The sequence below is a fragment of the Parasteatoda tepidariorum genome, chromosome 4 (assembly GCF_043381705.1).
Source record: "Parasteatoda tepidariorum isolate YZ-2023 chromosome 4, CAS_Ptep_4.0, whole genome shotgun sequence".
Taxonomy (NCBI): Eukaryota; Metazoa; Arthropoda; class Arachnida; order Araneae; family Theridiidae; genus Parasteatoda; species Parasteatoda tepidariorum.
The window spans coordinates 44,608,950-44,630,710 of record NC_092207.1 but is presented as its reverse complement, the minus strand read 5'-3'; the positions used below and the strand labels follow the sequence as shown (position 1 = coordinate 44,630,710).

General features: G+C 28.6%; 1 protein-coding gene across 1 annotated transcript in view; it reads right to left on the bottom strand.

The window, feature by feature from the left end:
• The window catches only part of LOC107449434 (acid-sensing ion channel 4-A-like), a 76,607-nt gene that overhangs the window by 46,500 nt on the left and 8,346 nt on the right, over positions 1 to 21,761 (bottom strand). The window contains exon 3 of the mRNA XM_071180508.1: positions 523 to 842. Within this exon, the coding sequence (XP_071036609.1) occupies positions 523 to 842 (320 nt within the window). The remainder of the gene's footprint in view (positions 1 to 522; positions 843 to 21,761) is intronic.

Here is a 21,761-nt window from a genome sequence, read left to right as displayed (position 1 = left end):
TCTGTCTAAGAAATTGGATGATTCGTCGACACTATCCAAGTTCTTGAATGTCACTGATTCGTCGAGAGAAAAACTTGAGCATGCGCATTTTTCTTATTCAACATTATAAAATAATACTTACATAATTTTTAAAATTACTAAATAAATTCAAATAAAATCATAATAACACAAATAAACCGCAATAGATCAATTTATTTGGACTAAAATATATGAAAACAGACTACAAAATGACATAATTTGCTGTCTGCTTGTTGACGTCACAAAACCTAAGATTGGTTAAGGGAGAAAAAACTTGGATGGAAAGTAGAACATGCTCTACTATCCAAGAAGTTGGACCAAGTTCTTGGATGATTGTTTACACGATCCAAGCTCAAAGCAAAACAAGTTTCCAGCAATATCAATCTCTGTTCAAGAAATTGGATCGTCTAAATACGCCTTAACATTTTACATAAAATCGTATAGCGCGTCTAATAATTTGGCCAGCTACTGTATACAGTTTAAATAAATCTCACAAATGCTTACCAAAAGGTGGTTTGCAGTCCTTTTCATTAGGGTTGCAGGGTCCTCTGCTTCGCGGTGGGTGGTAAAGTGCGTATGAGAATGAATCTTTACAGAGGCACACCATTTTACCATCGGTTGCTTTAAATTTATAGCATCCATCCGCGGTACCATTCCAATCGCAAAGAAGCATGGAACAGGCACAGATCTCGTCCGATTTATTTTGGTCAGGGTAACAGTAGAGTGTGTCACAGGGATTCCTTTCACAAAAACAGTCATCTTCAAACCACGACCACGAACAAAGCGGATCCTTTATACAACGTATCTTAGTTTCTTCTGATATACTGAAAAAGATCATAAATTGATCATATTGTTAACATTCATAAGTGTCAGCAGTAACTACAAATAGCCGTTTTAGATTGTCTTAAAATTGTATGCATAAATTCTTCAGATTTTGCTTTAATTTTTTTTATTGTAAATTTGTACATGAGAAATGTTTACAAAGATGTCTGACCTAGGGTTGCCCTAAAGCAACGAAATTTTAATGGATTTTTTGAAATTGTTTATGCAGTTTGAATTTGTTTTACTGCAGAGAAATTTTTGTTGTTGTTAAATATAATCTTTGTTGTTTTCGTGTTCATTTATAACAAATATATGAACATATTACTTTAAATATTTTACATATATTTGGTAACACATTGGAACTTAAATGTTAATTAGAGAAGTAGGAAATTTCAATCACAGTTTGCCCTTGTTTATTCATTCATAAATTTTCTGATTAGGTACTTTTTGTTGTTGTTTACTTTGAAAAAAGGAGAGAATTGGAACGGAAAATAATTATTTTTATAGACGAAAAGAAAAAATAAGTAAATATAGTATAAAAATTGGCAAAATGAAAAGTCTAAAAGCAAAATTAAACAATTTTTCTCACAATTAGCAGTTTGGGTACAATTTTTTATAGTTACTTGACTGTTTTGGTAGAAAATGCTAAAAAAGAACAACTAAATAAAATGTTATTTAACCACATTTTCCAAGAATTTTTAAGAGTGTGTGCGTTGTCCTTACCTGTGAATTTGCGTAATTAGATTAGATTAAACACGTTTTTAGAAGTTTAACACGTCAGAATAAAGTATTTTTTGGTACCAAAAATGATGATATTTCTTGTGGCTATAACAAAATTTACCACATCAAGTAATTTTTTCCATTAATATTGCACTTTAGTACAAAATTTTTTCCCACTTCAACTACAGTGCCTGTGTAAAGGAAGCACGTTGCAAATATTTAAGTATAAACAAAATAAACACATGGGTTCAAATAAATTTTTAACTAATATGGTGACGTCACTCCTCTTTGATATTACAAATGCTAGTCTGATATAATCATTAAAAAGTAATATTATTGAACGCACTATAACTATTAATGAATTTCGGTTTTTATTAAGCTGGGCTAAAATATAACGAGCACGAGTGATAAAAACAGAATCGTCTAAAACTTAATTTATAATAATGCCTAATGTGAAATTAAATTTAGACTATGAGAAAAATTAATTTTTCAAAAATTCCTCCAAAGCGAGCAAATTGAAATTTTAAAAGGATTTTTTGTATGAGTGGCTCTAATTACTTCATGCATCCGCAGCAGAGTTGGCCAAAAATGTAATCGATTACATTTTTTGATTACAGTAATCAATTACTTGTAATCATGATTACAATTTTCAAATATTTTGATTACAGCTGTAATCATGATTACAATTTTGATTACAGTAATCGATTACTTGTAATCTTGATTACTTGTAATCGTGATTACAAGTAATCACAACAAAAAAGATTACATGTAATCATGATTACAAGTAATCAAAATATATGATTACATGTAATCATGATTACATGTAATTTGATTACAAGTAATCGTGATTACATGTAATCAAAATGTATGATTACAAGCAATTATGATTGTATACCATATATGAATGCAGTATGTTCGTATGTAGACTCATACATATTTTTATGTACATAAAATGTACGCACGTTTAAAAATGCAATTTACTATTTTACAATGCATGTTATGATGTGCAGATATGGGTGTATAACGTATATACATGCATTCATGACTCATGCACAAAAGTACATACATTGCATAAATGTACGCTGATAGTACGTATGCGTATGCAATGTACGTACAATATATATGTAAGAACGTTGTTTATAGGCATGATACCTACAGATAGCTGGGTATATAGAATGCATTTGCGTATGTATGTATGTTTGCATGCACATGTAGTGTATGTACATATACATGTACTTGTATATCTAGAATACTTATGGTCATGCAATGTGTTTACATATAATCAAAATATACAAATTATTACGATTACGACTACAAATTATATGTAAATGCAGTGTGTGCGCATGTAGCTACATACATATTTTATGTATATAAAATGCACGTATGCATATAAATATACTAACGTATGAAACAACGCATGTATTTACATATCTATATAGACGTATATATGCATACATAGAACATGTATGAATGTACATAGATATATTTGTATTCTTATAATGTTTGTATGAATGTGTGCATATACCATAAAGGTACGAATGTAAATGCAATGCTCTAATGTAAATATAATATTTTTATATATGTATAATGTATACCCGCTCATACATTGTTTGTACTTGAAAATTATACGTACATAACTATGCTTATACAATACGCATGTATGTACGCAGGGAAAAGCAAAATTTTATGTACGCAGGCATGGACAATATATGTATGTACATATGGGCATATTATATATATAAGTATACATGTATTACGTTATATAAGTGTACGCTAATAGTACGCATGTATGTAAGTATGCGTATACAATGTATGTATGTGCGTACAATGTATATCTTTAAACGCTGTTTATACGCATAATGTATAAACATACCTGTGTATATAAAATACATGTACATATGTATGTACGTTTGCATGTACACACATTAGCGGTTTGTACGTTCTATGTACGTACGTTAGTATGTAATATCTACATGCTGTGTTAGTTTATATGCTCATGTAATGTATGTATGTACAAAAATATTTGCATGTGCATGCAATGTACGCATGTACATACGGTGCATGTATGTTTGTTATTACACGTAATGTGTAAATGAGTGTATGTACAGGAATAATTTGTATTTGCAGTTTATATATGTACATGTATGCATGTGCGTATGCATGTCAAATTATTTAGATATCAAGGTATTAAGTTTCCACGGACCGAGATTCAAAACTTTACTTGCTCTTTATCATCTTATATATGGGCAACTAAACCATAGGACTAAGGTAAATATGAATATTTATTTTTATGTTATTTTAACTTATTCCAGAGTAACATTGTTGTTTTATAAGTTATTATGTGTAGTTATATATATAAAAAAATTTCTAACATTTAAGTTAATAGTTCTAACATTTAAGTAATTTAAGTTAATCTTAAAATTTCTTCCAAAATCCATAACACTCAATATCTTGTTTTAAGAAGCAAACGATTATAATGAACAAGCAAACGATCACATTTTAGATTCCTAAACGTAATTTCAATGTAAAAATTAAACGGTTTTATTTAATATAAAAATTTTTATGAACTTTACACTATAAAAAATATGTTATAAAATCAGATTTGAAGCCTTAGCATTTTATGAAAATACCCGAAAATGATTTTTATTCCAATATTTTTAATATGATATTCGCGATCGCAACGCTCGAGTACGCCGTCTAGCGGGAGCCTGTAAATATCGGACATTAACTTAATACAATCACATTTTCTGCCATCAAAGTCATTGACTGAATCAGACGCCATTTTTTAGCAGCAAATAAGAAACAAAATTTCCCTAAGGAAAAGGCCGAAGAACTTGAAAAAAATCTCCAGAATATTAGTAAATCTTTCAGGAACAGAACACGCCAAACATTTGAAGAAAAATTCCTCAATAATTTTTAATTTCTATTATCAACAAACTTGCAACTGATGACTTCCGATTTCGGATACTGTTACAGATGTGTGTATTAAGGTAAAATGCATTTCTTNATAAAATCTAAGTTCTCGCAGTTGCATGTGATCACTACGATACAAAATTTCCATAATTTTTAGTAAAAATATTCACTATTGGTTGCAAAAGTAATTTATTTATATTTTAATAATTTAGAAATAAAAGAATTCGATCCACCACTACTTTTAAATAATCATCAGATAGGCAAATGATCATATAAGTTCTGATATATAAAAATTCAATTTGTTTTAACAATTTCTGCCTTAGTTCACTGCCACTCAAAGAAAATATTTCGCCAGAACCTCAACACATGTTTAAGGGGTATGTATGTGATAATTGAATAAAAAATAATCGATTCACTCAAAAGAAAATAATATCTGTTTGATTAAGGGAATTTATTGACATTGTATATTTCTAGTTTCCCCATAAGTCTTCAATTGATTTTCTAATCGTCCTGCGTTCCGTTATTCTGTCAATATTACCACTCAGTCATTCCCGCGATATTTTTTTCTCTTCCATTTTTATGTGTCGTCCTACAAATTTCTATTATTGCTTTGGCGGAGATACCTCGTGTTCCTGACTTAATATCGGAGCCGTCATCTATTCTCTTTGATATTCCGCTCTATTTTGTCCCCTCTGACCGTCCATCTATCGATTCGTATGAACTTCCTCCCTCATCCTTAAGGCGAATGATGGGGAATGGTGAGAAAGCAAAAATTTTGCTCTTTCTGTCCATCTTAATCATTAATGTGCGCGTTTATATCAGAATGCTGGTTATTCTCTCATACTTTCCTGAATTCCTAACGTGCACATTTACGCTTAGCGTTATTCATCCTTAACTCCTATTGGAAACTGGATTGTGAAGATGTTGATGGATTTGTTTTTTGCTTTCATGATAAGTTGTGTTTATGTAAAAATAAAATTATTATATTGAAATTTTTTTTAAAAAAAATAATTAATTGAAACTGAAGAATCTTGGTCGGCTTATTAAAAGATGAAATATTAAGAATTCGATTATAAAAGCACTAGTACTAATATTTTTTATATTTTATAACCGTCGTTGAACTGCCGACCCAATTTTTGAGTTTACGACTACTAATGTTCAACTCCGTAGCCTTGTAACTTTGAACCCAATCCAGAAGACAAGGGAACTCCTGGATCTTGTATTGGGAGAAGTTTGCCTTCGTGGAGGACTTTCTGATGGAACTAACCCGCATTTGCTTTACACGGAGAGGAAGACCACGAGAACCTCCCACGGTTAGCCTGACAGCAAGGGGGCTCTTAACTCATGATCCGCCTACCACTGAAAATATTTCGCGTCAGCACCGTGGTCGGTGCAAGCCGAATGCGAAATTCGTATCAACCAGCCATGACTGGAATTCGAACCCGGTTCACCTCATTGGAAGGCAAACGCTCTATCCCCTGAGCCATCGCGGCTCTAGTACTAGTATTTGTAGTATTTTACGCAGATAAGACACCGTAATGCCTTATATACATACACACACAAATATATTTATACTTGACGCCCTAATTGCAAGCATAAGTATATTGATATTTTTTAATTTAAAAAAAACAGTCTGATACTTTTGAAGAAAAAAAACTATCGGAATTACATTTCTATTAAAATATAAATTCCAAAAAAAAAAATGTAGTCAGAAAAGTTTTTTCCCCTTTCATATTCAAAAATTATCAATAACAGTGTTTGTAAATTAAAGAAATTTCAATGATAAACTACTGCAAATATGAGCAAATTTGAAAATTATTTTTTGGAGGTGAGATGTGTTTTTAAGATTTTACCTTTAAAGCAGGAAAAGACACTGGTGTCTTATGCTGTATGTTTCCAAATGTTCTGAATGTTTACGTCATTCTCTATGCTATGAAGTACAATGATATGCTATGAAAAAACTTTTTTTCCCTTTTTGTTTTATGTCACAATGTAAGCTATTTTTTTATTTACGACTACCGGGAGTAAGTATATTAATGAGCTGTAAAAATTGATATTAATCAATATTTTTTAATGTGGCTTATGAATTAAAATTCTGCAGTATTCATGTCGTAATGTAGCTCAATGAGAATGGCTGCTATACAGCAGATATTCATTACTGTATGAATTTTCACTTTTGATCATAAAAGCTTCTACTGTTTGAGAAGTACCAGAATTTTGTTATCAGTTTTATGTGAACAATTTCATAATATTTTTTAAAGTTTATTTTTATCTATCTTTTAGGTGTTAAAGATCAAATTTTTACAGATATATATATATATATATTATTTTTTTTTCATGGTTGTGTTAATTGGTAGTTAAAATGTTAGTTATAAATGGAATTATATATTAAGTGTTATTGTATTCCTCTTATATAGCAAAAGCTGCTTTTCTCTGGCTATTTCTGAGGAAAAAGCATAAAATAACTGTTATGATATGTTTTAAATCAAATTGTTTTGAATCAACTTGTTTTAACTAAACTGATATTTTTGAACTGATGCTTATAAACTAATATGTTTGATTATATGAAATTATATGTTTTAAATAAATAATGTTGGTAAATTTTTGATATAAGTTTTTAAATTTTTAATAATTATTTTTGCAATCGCATTTCGAAAGCAATATAAATGGTTTATTAAACTATGCAAACTTTATCGTGTTCGTTTTAATCACATTTCCGAAGAATTTTCATGGTCGTGTACATTGGTAACTAAATTTATCAGAAAGGAAAATAGTTTTCTTTTTCGATACTTAAATCAGAACTTTTATACATTTTCTTATTTCGCAGTCTTCAAATTAGTGAGTTCTCAAATAACATTTTATTTTTTTAAGCCAGCTTTCAAATTCTTTTAAAGAATAAATTATAAAGTTTAGAGACCAATTGGATGAATTATATTAAGTTATATAAGCATTTTCCTTGCTAAACTTTACCGCATTTCAAATTGAAATTTATTTCAGGAAAAATTAAATAAGGAAAGAGAAATTTCTGAATAACATGATGGAATATTTAAATTAGTTTGAAAATAGTAATGCGTATCCTTCAAATCGATGTATTTCTTGGTTTAATGCCAATATTAACCTATGAAAATTTTAAAAATTGCCCGTAATTTTTTTAAATCCATGCAAACTATGTGTTGCATGGTTATAAGCATGATTTGCTATAATTCATTTTGTTTGTGATCAGAATTTTTTATTTTTTTGAATTTTTCAGAATTTAACAGATTTAATTCTATTAGAATTTTCAGGCATTCAAAAAAAAATTTAAAAAAATGTACAAGTAAAGTACAGGAAATATAAGTGAAAATTCTTACTTGAGGAAATTCTGGCCCAAATAAACGTTGGTGTTGCTAAAAGCGAGTACACCCCCTAATCACTCTAAAAAATTATTCATTGTACAACTCAATAAAAAATTTAGTTTTTAACTTTAATATAAGAAGATATCCAAAGAGCATTCATTTTCACATTTCTTTACAGTTCTCCGATTTTTTCTTCAGTGTTTAGATTGATTTGAAGGTGGATACCTCGAGAGCAATTATTATTTAAAGTAGGCTTGATTTTAAATAGTTCAATGTTTCAAACAGATTGTATTTGAAACATTTAGGCAAAATCTTTTTTTGTCTATGATATCTATGAATATTCAATATATTTATCACATTATGCATGCCGTAGACATTAGGTATAAACTATAAGATAACGTTTAAGAGAATAGCTTGAAGCAAGTTTAAAATGAAAAACTTAAGTGGTTAATTGCAAAATTTTTATAGAATTTCCTCTTGTGGTTGCTTTTGTTTAAAATCTCTACCTTTTTTGGTGTAAGGAAGAATATGAACTTAAATTTACTATTGATTTCAACATGTTTTTTCAGTATTACTTTTATTGGAATTTTGAATTGCATAATTTTTTTATTTTATAACGAATCAATAATTGAGCAAAAAAAAGAAGAAAAAAAAATTGTTTTATTAATAAATAAAACGGACCTATAATAAACAAACGTGAATTAAAAAAGTTACAAAGATCATAGTCTACATTTATGAATTTATATCCTTGAAATGATTCCATTTTTTGTGATTTCTTCTAAATCATTTATATATCTAGTCTCTATCCATATCAGCAAACGTCCTAGAAAGAAATTACAGATTGATCCAAACTGTGATCAAAAACTTTTTTCCAATTTCTTGCATAGTCATATATCCTTTGCATACACCAAGTTTGAAAATATGTAACCCAACTGAACAGAATTTGAACCTAATTTTCAGTCTAATAATATGACCAGGTTTAAAATTTCAATCAGGAAAACTAAATATTTCAATCAAACTTCTTATTTTGTGATTTAATTTAAACGTTGGTTTCTCTAATGAAAATCATATATTTTAGTTTTAAAAAAAAATCACTTTTTAATAAGAATGTATTCTCAGAATAAAACATTCCAGAAAATATTCTATTCAGAAATTTCTCTTTCCTTATTTCATTTTTCCTGAAATAAATTTCAATTTGAAATGCGGTAAAGTTTAGCAATGAAAATGCTTATATAACTTAATATAATTCATCCAATTGGTCTCTAAACTTTATAATTTATTCTTTAAAAGAATTTGAAAGCTGGCTTAAAAAATAAAATATTATTTGAGAACTCACTAATTTGAATACTGCGAAATAAGAAAATGTATAAAAGTTAAAAAAAAAATTAAATGAGCACTCCTATGTTTATGTTTAAATTCTCTATATTTTTGTAAAAAATTTCAATTTCCTTTTTTTATATATTCACATTTTTTGGACGCTCACTAGAGTAAGAGCATAATCGTAGTCTTACTTCTAACTCCTTGCACGTATTTTCTTTCATAAAATATTTTTCAAATCTGATTAATTGAAATATATTCAGCAATAACGAAATCCAAACTAGTATTAAAAGTCTAACGTTAAGATTACCAAAAATTTTTTTATTAGCTCTTGCGAAATTTTTAGAAATAGAAATGATTTTAAAGTGGTAATTAATCAGTTATGCAATTAAGTGGGGGCAACTGTATAAGGAAAATTTCAACTAAAATAAATAAATAAATAAAAATAAACAATTATGTTTAATTGATAGCGCATGCGTTATAAAACGAAAATGTTTGGAAAAATTTTGGATAAAGATCAAGCAGTAGAGAAATAGGAAGAAAAATTTAACTATATTTTCAATCTAAGAAAAGCTACAAATGTGATTTCAGTGTACTTCAATTTACTAACCCTTATGGAAGAGTAAAATTTTATAGGGCAAAAATTTACAAAGATTTATTCAGACTTCAGTAATAAAGTGTTTTATCAAAGGTTATCAAGCCATGCCATTTCCTTAAAAGTAATGATAGTTGACTGGAACTTTTCAAAACGTAAAGAGGCAGTTAATAAGGGTAATTACTCGGTTAGTGTAAAATTTCCAGTTCCTGCATGGAAGTACTATTTATAAACTATAATGAAATTTATTTGGTACATAAGGAGTAAAAAAGCTTTGATTTTATAAAAATTGAAAGAGGGAACTAAACTAATATGAATCAAAATTACAAGTGACTACATATTGAATATTGTTGTTGAAATTATATTCAAAATTATGTACTTTCCAAATCAGAGAATATATAACCTAAAATGAAGATAATGATCATGGTTTAGATTAAATAAAAGAAAAAGATTGCCACTCTGCAAAATTAAATATTATAGAAAATTAAAGGATCTTAAAAGTAATTATAAACGATTTGCACAGTGATGATAAGCACTAAATCAATGTAAATTTAATAATTAAAGAGAAAGAAACTTAAACTACATATTATTTTCAACTTTATTTTTTTTTCAAGATTCATATCATATTTATTTTATTAATTAATTTTTTATTTTTGTCTTAAACTGGAATAAAATTTGTCTAACAATCTTCATCAATGAGAAAGGCGAGGAACATACAGTCATGTCTTTTAAATATAAATTGTAAAAAGATTAAAACATTCTGGAAACAAACATTGAATTTCAGGAGGATTCAAAGAAGATAGTTGAAAAGTGAACTACAAAACGAAATTCTATATTTAAGGATCCTATAAATAATTTTTTTTTTTTATTCGGAAAATTTCAAATAATGCAGAAAAACTCGAAAAATCAAGGAAAATTAGTTTATTTTTATTGTATTATTTTTTTTAATTTCTTTTACAATATTTTCACGATAGTTTAGCATGTGAAATGTGTCCTGTGTTTGAAATCAAATGTCTTTCTTGGTGAAAGAAAGCATATTGGAATTAAAATTAAATTCAGTTAAAATGACGGGAGAAAATTTCAAATTTCAAGTCTGTCTAACTCCCTTTAATATTAAGTTATAATTTTCAAACTCGGACTTAAACTTGGCCTCTATGAGCCGAACCACCCTACAAAGGAATATTTTTATGGACCTATTAGGGGGGCTGCAAAGGCCCCTTAAGTCTTTTGTTTAGCTCACCGGGAGAGGGTACTTGAAGCTATGTAGTAGCCCGATCTCCGTATAAACGTGGTTCAACGGCTAAGACTGCGTGCTAGTGACTTACGCCTTAAGCGAAGGGGTGCGGGTTCGAACCCCATCTGAGGATAATTTTTGAAATTTTTTATATTTCTTTCTTTTGTTTTTTTTTTACATTATATTATTTATTTATTGTGTTTTTCGATATATTAAAGAATCCTATACAAAAAAATATTTTTTTTTTATTTTGGAAATTTCAAATAATGCTTAGAAACTCGAAAATTCCTGGAAAGTTAGTTTATTTTTTTATATATTTTTTAAAATTCCTTTTACAATATTTTCACGATAGTTTAGCATTCGAAATGTGTTCCATGCTTAAATCACCTTAATCTATCTAAATTAGTTTAATCTAAAAATTTTATTTCGTGTTAATTTTATGAGCAATTCAATATTTTTTGAATTAAAAATAAGCAAAATAAATGGAACATAACATTGACTTGAAACTGCATTTGAGTCCGCGTGTCCATTGTTTAAAAATTTTTATGTCAAAATAACTTTTGTTCTGATGATCAGATTTTCTGAGAGAAATGCCAATCTTAATGCTTCAAAAGGGTGACTTCAAATTTGCAAATTAATTAGTAGTAACGATTATTTAAGTTAAGCAATCGGACAAAAACTAGCATTTTTTCCGAATCAACATACCTTTTTTTATAGATTTGAATTCTGACTTAGCCATACTCAAAAATATGGGGAAGGGGTAGGAGCAATCTGGAAAATATTGTTCAAGTAGTTTAGTTAGGACAGCTATCGAGAGTTTGAACCCTTTAATATAAATGTTAATTTCAATTTTTGCGTATTTCGTTTAGAAAATTTTTACGTGAATTAAAAGAATTTTGCAAACAATCAAATAATTAATTTACCCAAGGATAATTCCAAGTAATAAATGCTTATCATAAATTGCTATAACGTCATCTTTCATATTAGGTCGAAAAATTTAGAATTGTAAGGCATATATAAATTTTTACACCACTTTAAACTATTGTAATTTAAATGACAAAATACGAAAATTGAGAGAAATTGGATTAAAAAGCTGAATCATTTCTAAAAAATATTAAACTGGTTTTGTTCAAGTTTTGTATTTTATAATTTAAAAATTTAAAAAATTACACAATTTAAAATGAATAAAAAATTTCCTTACCATACAGTTCAAAAAATTTATGATCCTATTAAATATAAAATTTAAAAAGGATAAATAATTATTAGAATCTATATTTTGCATGAAACTATATTTAGATATATGAATTTTTAATTGCATGCAAAATTTTTTCGATTACATAAGAAATTTTTCATTGTATCGCGAAATATGCAAAAAGTAAAATTAAACATAAATGGTCTTTTAACCTCTCTCCTGACTCAACTTTTAGGATTACGTTTTTTTAAATTGTGGTTACTCACCCCCCTCATATTTGATAATAAAAAATCCTAAACGAACAAAATGCCACACGTTTTGTGTAACCTATTTAATCATTGTAATTAGTTGACATATTTAAAGTCTTTTTCTTGTGCTATTAAGATTGGCTCTTAGTTGGCAGGAATTTAATCATTTTAGCATTTAGAATATCTTTTCTACTTAGCACTCTGCGCACTATGATCCTACAAGTCTGGAAGGAACCTTCTAAGTTTTTGACATTTTTTTAAACTTCTTACAGGAAATATTTTGACTGTACTTTAGTAGCACTTCACTTACGTGATACGAGAGCTGTACAACGGGCCATTCACGACTGTTTAGGAAACATCCCTGAGAATGATCCGAAGATATGCCATCATAATTTTGATCCTTTGCTGAGAGATGGCTCCTCAGTTTTGGTAACCAATGACCTGCGAGTTGGACTTTAGAACGAATTGGAATTAGGAAAAAAAATTGCGTTTATCTATAACTAAAAAGACCCTTACAGAACGTCCAATTTCGACGCTGTAATTGCATTTTAGTAGGCAGTCGATCAATCATCATGTTTCTTTCTTTTTTTTACTAGGTACAAATTAAATAGTAAATTATTCTCAAACTAATAATCAAATGTTTATTTCTTTTTAATTTCATTGCCCTCCTTGTACATTTTTCTACACACTATCATAATTTTCAGATTGTAAGTCTTTTACATTTTTTGAAATTGCACTTCTATGGCCTGTAAAGTAGCCAACTAATTATTTTTTCCTATAAGTTTAAATGTTAATAATCTTCAACTATTTATCGAACGTATAATTTTTCACTCGTAATCCCTGTACACTTGAGAATTAAGAGCAATTGTAAATGGTACTTCACGGAATTCAATTGCTACCTTAAATTGAGGTTACGTTCACTCAAGTTTTAATGCCGAATTATTTTTTACAGGTATTACACTTATTTCGTATAACTTTGATAGTAGTATGAATAATGAAGTATATGCAATATATTTGAAATGTTTACCATCTCTAGCATAGAGTAAACAAAATAAAAATTAGTTATGAATGTTTTACTGACGCTAATATTTTATTAATTTTTTTTACAGACAAAAAATATTATGAAGTCTCAAGTTTTGCTAACTGAAGGATTTGACCACGGGAATTACATATAAGAGTTGACTGCTATTGAATTATTACACTCTGTTTAAACGCTTACTTTTAAGAACCGAAGTTTTCTTCGTTGGTTTAATTATTTTAAATAATTAACTTATGGAATGTTACCAATCGTTAAGTGATGCAGAAAATGCTGCTAATAATTCATCTCCAGACAAGGATATGATAGCTGCATCGAAATCTCCAGTTTTTGATAGCTCTAATAAACGATTTGTGGAGTTTATGGATGGCACTTTTTTCGAAAAAATAAATGATAAGTGTACAGAAAGTATGACAGTTGGAAAATGTGTAAAATGCCTACCCGATATTATAGAAATTAAAGGCTTTAGGAACTGTACATCAAATTATTACAAGCATTTAAAAAGGAAACATGGAAATGGTTGTCTCGAAGAATTTAAATCACATCTTAAGATGCAAAAAATTAGTCATAGAAATTTCTGCTCAGATAACGTCACTGCAAGCAACACCTACACTCAGGAAATGTTCAATGAAGATCTTGTGAAATTTTTTTCACATTCTATGATACCTGTAAATTGTATAGAAGATCCATACTTCGTAAATATTTTAGAAAAACTAAACATTGAAAAATGCGGTTTAAAAGTGATCAGCCGGAAGACTTTAGCGAGACAACTCAGTAAATGTTTTGAAAAAAAACGTAGTGTTAGTTAAAGAAGAATTGAAAAATGCAAATCATGTTTGCACCACGATAGACATTTGGTCTGGTCGAAAAAGGAGTTTTTTTGGTGCAACCGCCCATTGGATCGACCAGACGTCCTTGCAAAGAAGGTCTACAGCACTTGTCTGTCTGAGATTCAGTGGGGATCATAACTATGAAAGAATCAATGACATGCTGCAGGGGATTCATGATGAGTTTGGGTTATATGCTAACAAAATCGAGGCAACGATAACCGATAATGGAAGCAACTTTGTGAAAGCATTTGAAATGTTTGGCATACATCCGGCCAGGATTATTGATGGATATTTGAATATCATTGATCCTACTGAAGAAGATGATATCAAAATTCGGGAGTACTCAGATATATCTCAAGACACGGATGACGGAGAAGTCGAAATCGTAGACGATAACTTGAGGAAGAGCTTACCAAAACACTTACGATGTTGCTCTCATACGTTTAATTTGATTGCACCTTCAGACGTCAACAAAGCAATAAAAAGTGACGCAATACTCAACTCAATACATCAGAACGTTCTTAGCAAATGTAACAATCTTTGGAAACGTTCTAACATTCCTAAGTCTGCAGAAATAATTAAAAATACTTTAGGACACACTTTAAGTCGACCTGGAGTCACTCGGTGGAATAGCTTATATGATGCATTGAAGCAAATTTTGAGTATTAAAGATAAAAACGTCAACCTTCATAAAGCTTTAGGGTTAAAAATTATGATACACGAAAATGAATTTGATTATATGGAAGAATATTTAAAATGTTTAAAACCGATTTCCGAAGCTTTGGACATTCTTCAATCAGAAAAATACACATTTTACGGAATCACGTTGCCCACCCTATTAGCCTTACAAAAAAAATTAAAATTTTATGTTCGATTGATATGCTGCATTGCAATGTAATTAGCCAATCAATATTAAAGAATTTCAATTCCCGATTTTCAGCTTTTCTAACCCTTACTGGACCAACTGCTGAATATGCTATACTAGCAGCATTAAGTTACCCTCGCTTTAAAAACCAATGGTTTTCTTGCGTTGATGCATCTGAGCACACTCGATTGAAAAATCTTCTAATTTCCGTCATTACAAAAGAATTCAGTGAAACAGCACAGCCTATTATCAATAGCAATGTAACTAAAGAAGAAAACGAATTTTTTGATTTTGACATTTACAAAGATTGTTTACTAGGAAAACCAAAAGGTAAAGCTGAATTAATCATTGCGAGTTTCTTTTCAGAAGAAAGTCAAGATTTAAAAATACTCAATCGGTATCCAGAAATAAAGAACATATTTTTAAAGTACAATACACCCCTACCATCTTCTGCACCAGTAGAGCGACTGTTTTCGTTTGCGACTATGATCAATACTCCAAAAACAAATAAGCTATCTGATCAATTATTTGAGGAAAGAGTAGTATTAAAAACCAATTTAAATCACGAAAAAAATATTTTAAATATGGTTGTTTAAGTCATTATTTTGAAAAGTGTGATATTTATAGTTTGGGGTACATCTGATTTCAGATTTAAAAAAAAAATAGTTTTCAAGGTCAGCTTAAATCAAAATTGAATGCTTTAAAAATGGCTTTTAATTTCATGCTAGGCTTCTTAAACATATATTACTTACATGTCATGAAGTATATTTATTACATTTGTTTATTTGTAATTTTGTTTTCTGCTAATAAAATTGTGTGAAATATTGTGTGAATTATACATTGTTTTAAATAAATTTACTTGGTTTATTAAATTATATTAAATACTTTGCTTACCAAAAATATTGTTTTTAATTATTTTTTTCAAATTCAGGTTCAACCGTGACAACTTTAAAACTATCAGACCTATCCACTTAGAAGGGATGTAGAGTACTGAAAGATACTTATAATTTTTTTGCGTAATTTCACTATTTGCATACTTCAGCCATGTTAAAGAAATTTTGTGTTTTAAATTTTTTGTACATANATATATATATATATATATATACACAACAAAATAAATAAATACAAAAAAACGAAGAAAATTAAGAAAAATAAGTATCATTTATTGCGCATAAGCTGCAAGTAAAGAGAACTCATAAAATGAGTTCAAAGTGAAGATAAAACAATGGAAAATTACAAACATATGAAAAAAGGGGGAAGGAGAAAAATAATAATAAAAACAACAAAAAGCTGGAAAAAATAATAATAATAATTAAAAAAAGGAATAATTTTTTTTTAAAAATCCAGAAAAGAAAAGATATAATCTTTTCATCAGCGCACACGATTATATCCGCAAAAAAGAGGGCTTTCTGATATTGTATCAATATAGCCAAAGCAAAATATATCAATACAATAGTGTGAGGAATACTCAAAAATGCTTTAAAATATATCAATACGATAGTGTGAGTGCTCCTCACACTATTGTATTGATATATTTTGCATTATTTTATATTACTTTCCATTATTTTATCTTCATTTTGAACTTATTTTATGAGTTCTATTTGCTTCACAGATGTTCCGGTTAGGTCGTCAACTGAGTATGGACCCCCTCCCTCCAGAGTTTAGTTCCCAAGCATGCGTTTAAAACATTTATCAAACTGCTGAAGGAGTGAAAGGCTGAGTCAACCATGCCACTGGTCCGAGGATCGAACCCAGTGTGTGTGTGTGCGTGTGTGTAAATAAATCGTACATGCATGCATGGGGCATACATTGTACAAACAATCTATGTATGTTCGTACAAACAACAAGTACTTGTATGTACATGCGTACATGAACATTGCTATATATTTTACATGCATAAGTGTTTGCATAAAATGCATAAATTCATTGTGTATTAATGTCATGTACATGTCTTTATTTTTCGCACATGCATACGCAATTATTTGCTGTGTACATAAGTACATATATCTTATACTAACAATATAAGTGTATGTACATTTATGTGTCACTAAAATGTCTGCACAAATGCACTAGATAAAATCATATGTACATACATTTTAGTTATATTCATTCGTACTTATACAAATACGTACAAAATGTATAATTATAAGATACATTATACTATCTACTGTAAAATATAATCATTTATAAGAATACAATTTTCTTGTAATCGTGTATTTAGATTACATGTAATCAGATTACATGTAATCAGATTACATGTAATCAGGATTACATGTAATCATATATTATGATTACTTGTAATCACGATTACAAGTATTTGATTACTGTAATCAAAATTGTAATCATGATTACAGCTGTAATCAAAATTTTCTGAAAATTGTAATCACGATTACAAGTAATTGATTACTGTAATCAAAATTGTAATCATGATTGTAGCTGCAATTAAAATTTGTAATCATGATTACAAGTAATTGATTACTGTAACTGAAAAATGTAATCGATTACATTTTCGCTCTACTCTGATGTAATCAAAAAATTTGATTACTTGTAATCGCGATTACTTGTAATCCTGATTACAAGTAATTGATTACATTGCTGTAATTATCTGTAATCAATTACAGTTGTAATCGATTCCTGTAATCGATGGCCAACTCTGATCCGCAGTCCAAATTTCAGGAACTTAGCACTGAGGAACACACATACTCTTTACAGATTGACACACAAACTCTTCGTCTTATTATTAATACAGGGATTCATTGCTATTCTTCTTTAAAATATACGTTATCTCTAAAAGGTTATATTATTTGTACCAATTCACCTAATAGAACTTTAAGAATGAGATAATACGTATTCAGAATTCAAAAATATGCTTGAGGGTCACTTCTAAGAATGACTATTTCTTAACATAGTTATATAATGGAATGTCAAATGCAGTGTAAAGCTTTAATTGTATTCTATTTAAATCTTTTTCTTTGTAAAAAAAGCATGTTTGACATAAAGCTCAAAGGGCTTTTGTATAAGAAGATTTCAAGGATTTACAAGAACTGTCAAAAACATAAAATTACTTATCAAGCTAGATTTAAGAAAAAGTGCAAGAGACATGCGAATTAAATAAAGGATATTAATATTTTTTAATAGATTTTACTAAATGGCAATTTTAAATATACATTTTAGTAAAATATCTAAGTATTAACTAATCTGCAATGACAAAACTTTATTATTATATAATATAAATTGAAAAAAAAAATGAATACGTATTTTATTTTAATGAAATAATTCCAAGAAATTGAAGCAGTTAGATATTACTTTATTAAAAACTTTATTCACTTTAAAGCTCAAATACACAAAATATACAAACAAATAACATACAAACTGGAAATAACAATCGACATGTTTCAAGGGCTTAAAACATGCGCCTATTTTTAGGACTTGCTAAACGTGAATGAGAAGAAGCAAAAGTGATTCAATATATAAAACGTAAAGTTGCCAGCAAAGAATGAAAAAAAAAGGTGAAAAACAAAACTAGTATAACCACAGTAGCCGAGACAGAAAAAAGGATGAAATTCAGAACAAAGAAAACCACATTGGACGAGAAGGGTAAATCAGGGTGAAATGCATTTTCACGAGCTAGGGAGAGGTGATGAGGAGTTTGTGATAGTAATGTGATTGGAGGTAGCTCATCTCGATACCCTGGAATCTTGTTTTATTCATATGAATGATGATTCTTTTGAAAACGACTTTAGTTCCTCATGATCTCTCCATACAATGCATTTTATCCTGATTAGTTCCTCTTGGTGTTTTTTTTTATATTTTGTTTTTCAACTTTTTTCTTTCTCGGCTACTGTGGTTTCTATTTTTTAGTTTATCAGATTTTTTTTCTTTTACATTTAAACGTTTACATTTAAAACGTTCACATTTAAAATCACTTACGTTTTACATTTATAATCACTTTTGTTTTGTCTCATTCACGCCTGGCAAGTCTTGAAAATGGGCGCTTGTTTTCGAGCTCTTGAAACATGTCGATTGTTTTTTTTAATCAATATATTTTTGAAGCAAATGAAGCTTTTAGTCAAGTAATGTATTTTATTTATTATTGCTTAATATATATATATTGCTAAGGATAGATTAAAAACTAATGATTTTTAACCCATGAAAAAAAAAAACCTAGATACTGTGCAGATATAAAATGATCCCTTTTTAATAACCATGTTTTATTATTTTTAACTTACGTTATAAAAAAAATTTAAAGCTGAAAAAAAAATTCACCGAGATTAAAAAAAACACATTTTTTAAAAAAAAAAGAAAAAACGTAATTTCTTATTAAACTTTTACACTTAGTATTGTCATCAGAGGAGATCAACCTTTAAACTATCCTGTACAACCACTCTAATATATTATTTACGAGACGTATCACTGCTGTTGTCAGCGTTTTTAGAATTTATTACATTTTGAAATATCTCTTTGATTTTCTTAAAAATAGACTAAAATGATTATTTATTAAATAATTTTTCGTTAACTTAATTTTAAATGTAATAAATATTTTTCTTTAAAAATTTATGTTAGAAGGTATAACAATATAGTACTGCCAGATAATGTTATCCGTTGTCTAGAACTCGTTACGAAGCCTGGAAGTTATAACATGCGTATTTTAGTCAAAGCTTCTTTTTTTTTAAACATTTAAAAGGCTTAAGTGTGATTTTTTACTAAATTTCAAAACTATAAGAGTTTGAATACTCTTAAACAATCAAAACTATACGTAATATTACCCTCAGTTTTCGAGATAGTTTGCTGTTTGCTAGTCTGACATCTGAAATGAAATTCTGAATCGAAAAAGTAAGCTCTGAAAAAATATAATAACTTATATGATAAATTTGGAAAACTATGTTAAGTAAAAGTGTTTTTTTTCCTTTATAAAAGCCTTATCCTTCGTTTAACGAGTCTTAATCATCGAATTCAATTGATCTTAAAGAATTTTATTAATAACAAGTTTTTCATTCAATTTTTAAATTAATGATAAATATCATTAAATTGTTAAAAGTATTCTATAAAACGTTTTATTCTAATACCATGTAGATAAAAAACTAAGCACAACAAAACTATTTGCTGTAATATTGATAATATTGATCACATGAGATAAGTGAATTATATCTTTTTCCATCAGAAAATCTTTTTAAAAAATCGAGGCTACATTTTTGTTACTTCTCATATAATTTTTTTTCTTATAATTATAACTCAATTTCTCCTTTTCTTGACTCTTATCAGATGTTAAAAGCAAAAACAAACAAACATCGAAACCTCTACGCTTATCTGCATCAGAAGTTGACATTCAAAATTTGTAGTTTTAGCTTATTCATTTGTTAGTCCTTTTAATATAAAACATGTTGTGACGGAAGGTTTGTGTCTCCGTCAGTAGCCGCCCATAGTTGTATAATGTAGTACATGGATTTTCATTTAGGCCATTAATGAATGAATAGAACAATTAAGTTTCCAGGAAATAATGTACAAATCGTTGAATGCAAATTTAGGTTTTATTAATCATAATTTAAGATTTCGACAATGGCCACATCTTCATCCAAAATAAGAAATCCCTTAAAGGGATGAAATTAGAAAAATACTCTCTATTGAGAGATCATGCAGCCAGAATAACATTTCTGACGGTTAGAAAATTGAGACTGGGGAGGCCCCCAAAAGGGCTCCCAGCCTCGCAAATTTTTAAATTAAAAGTGAATATAATTATTCCCAACGGACATAGAAAGTATGGGTAGGAGATCCATAATTTAGCGTTTTTTCCTAATATACCATAGCCAAAACAAAGCCAACTAGCATATCAACATGGATGTAAAAGAACACCTTGGCGATCACGAGTCGCCAACAAATTTATGTGAATTATTACAACCATGTAACCGAAACATTTAGCCGTTGGAAAATTAGAATAAAAAGTTATAAATAGATTTTTGTTTTCGATTAAAGGCGACAGTGAATATATCAGTCTGCATTAGTAATGAAATAAAAAAAAGTATCCGTTACATTAATCTAGAAGAGAAGAAATAAATATTTTATGTTCCTTTAAAAAGATTAAGTTTTTGATTTATTTTTAAATGTAATTCTTCTATTAATAAAAATAAGCTTAAGTAATGAAGGATATTTTAAAAAGATAGGAAATACATATGTAATGCCAAATGTGGCATCACACATGTGTTCCCGAACATTTGTGCTTCTAAAATACAGAATGACATAGTTATCCTTCTAAACTTGACATACAGTACTCAAAACAAAAAAGCTATCAATTAAAAACATCTTTCGTTTTAATAATCAGATATTCACGTATGAGTGTCAACCTTAGTGGCTTCAGGGGGTAACCTCAAATATGCTAATTAATTAGTGCTAACTATTAATAAAGTTACGGGCTCATACACAAAAAACGAATATTCTTTGAATAAGCATCTTATTGGTTTTGATACATTAGTGGGCAAAAGTCTTTCATCGAACTCAATATTACAAATTGTTAATTCGAATTGATGTTAAATAATGTGTAATTAAATTTCTAAACTTGCTATGTATATCTACAAGAAAACTAAGTCTGTGACGTGAATACTACTACGCATATTAAAACATCAATTCAGTGGTATATAAGAC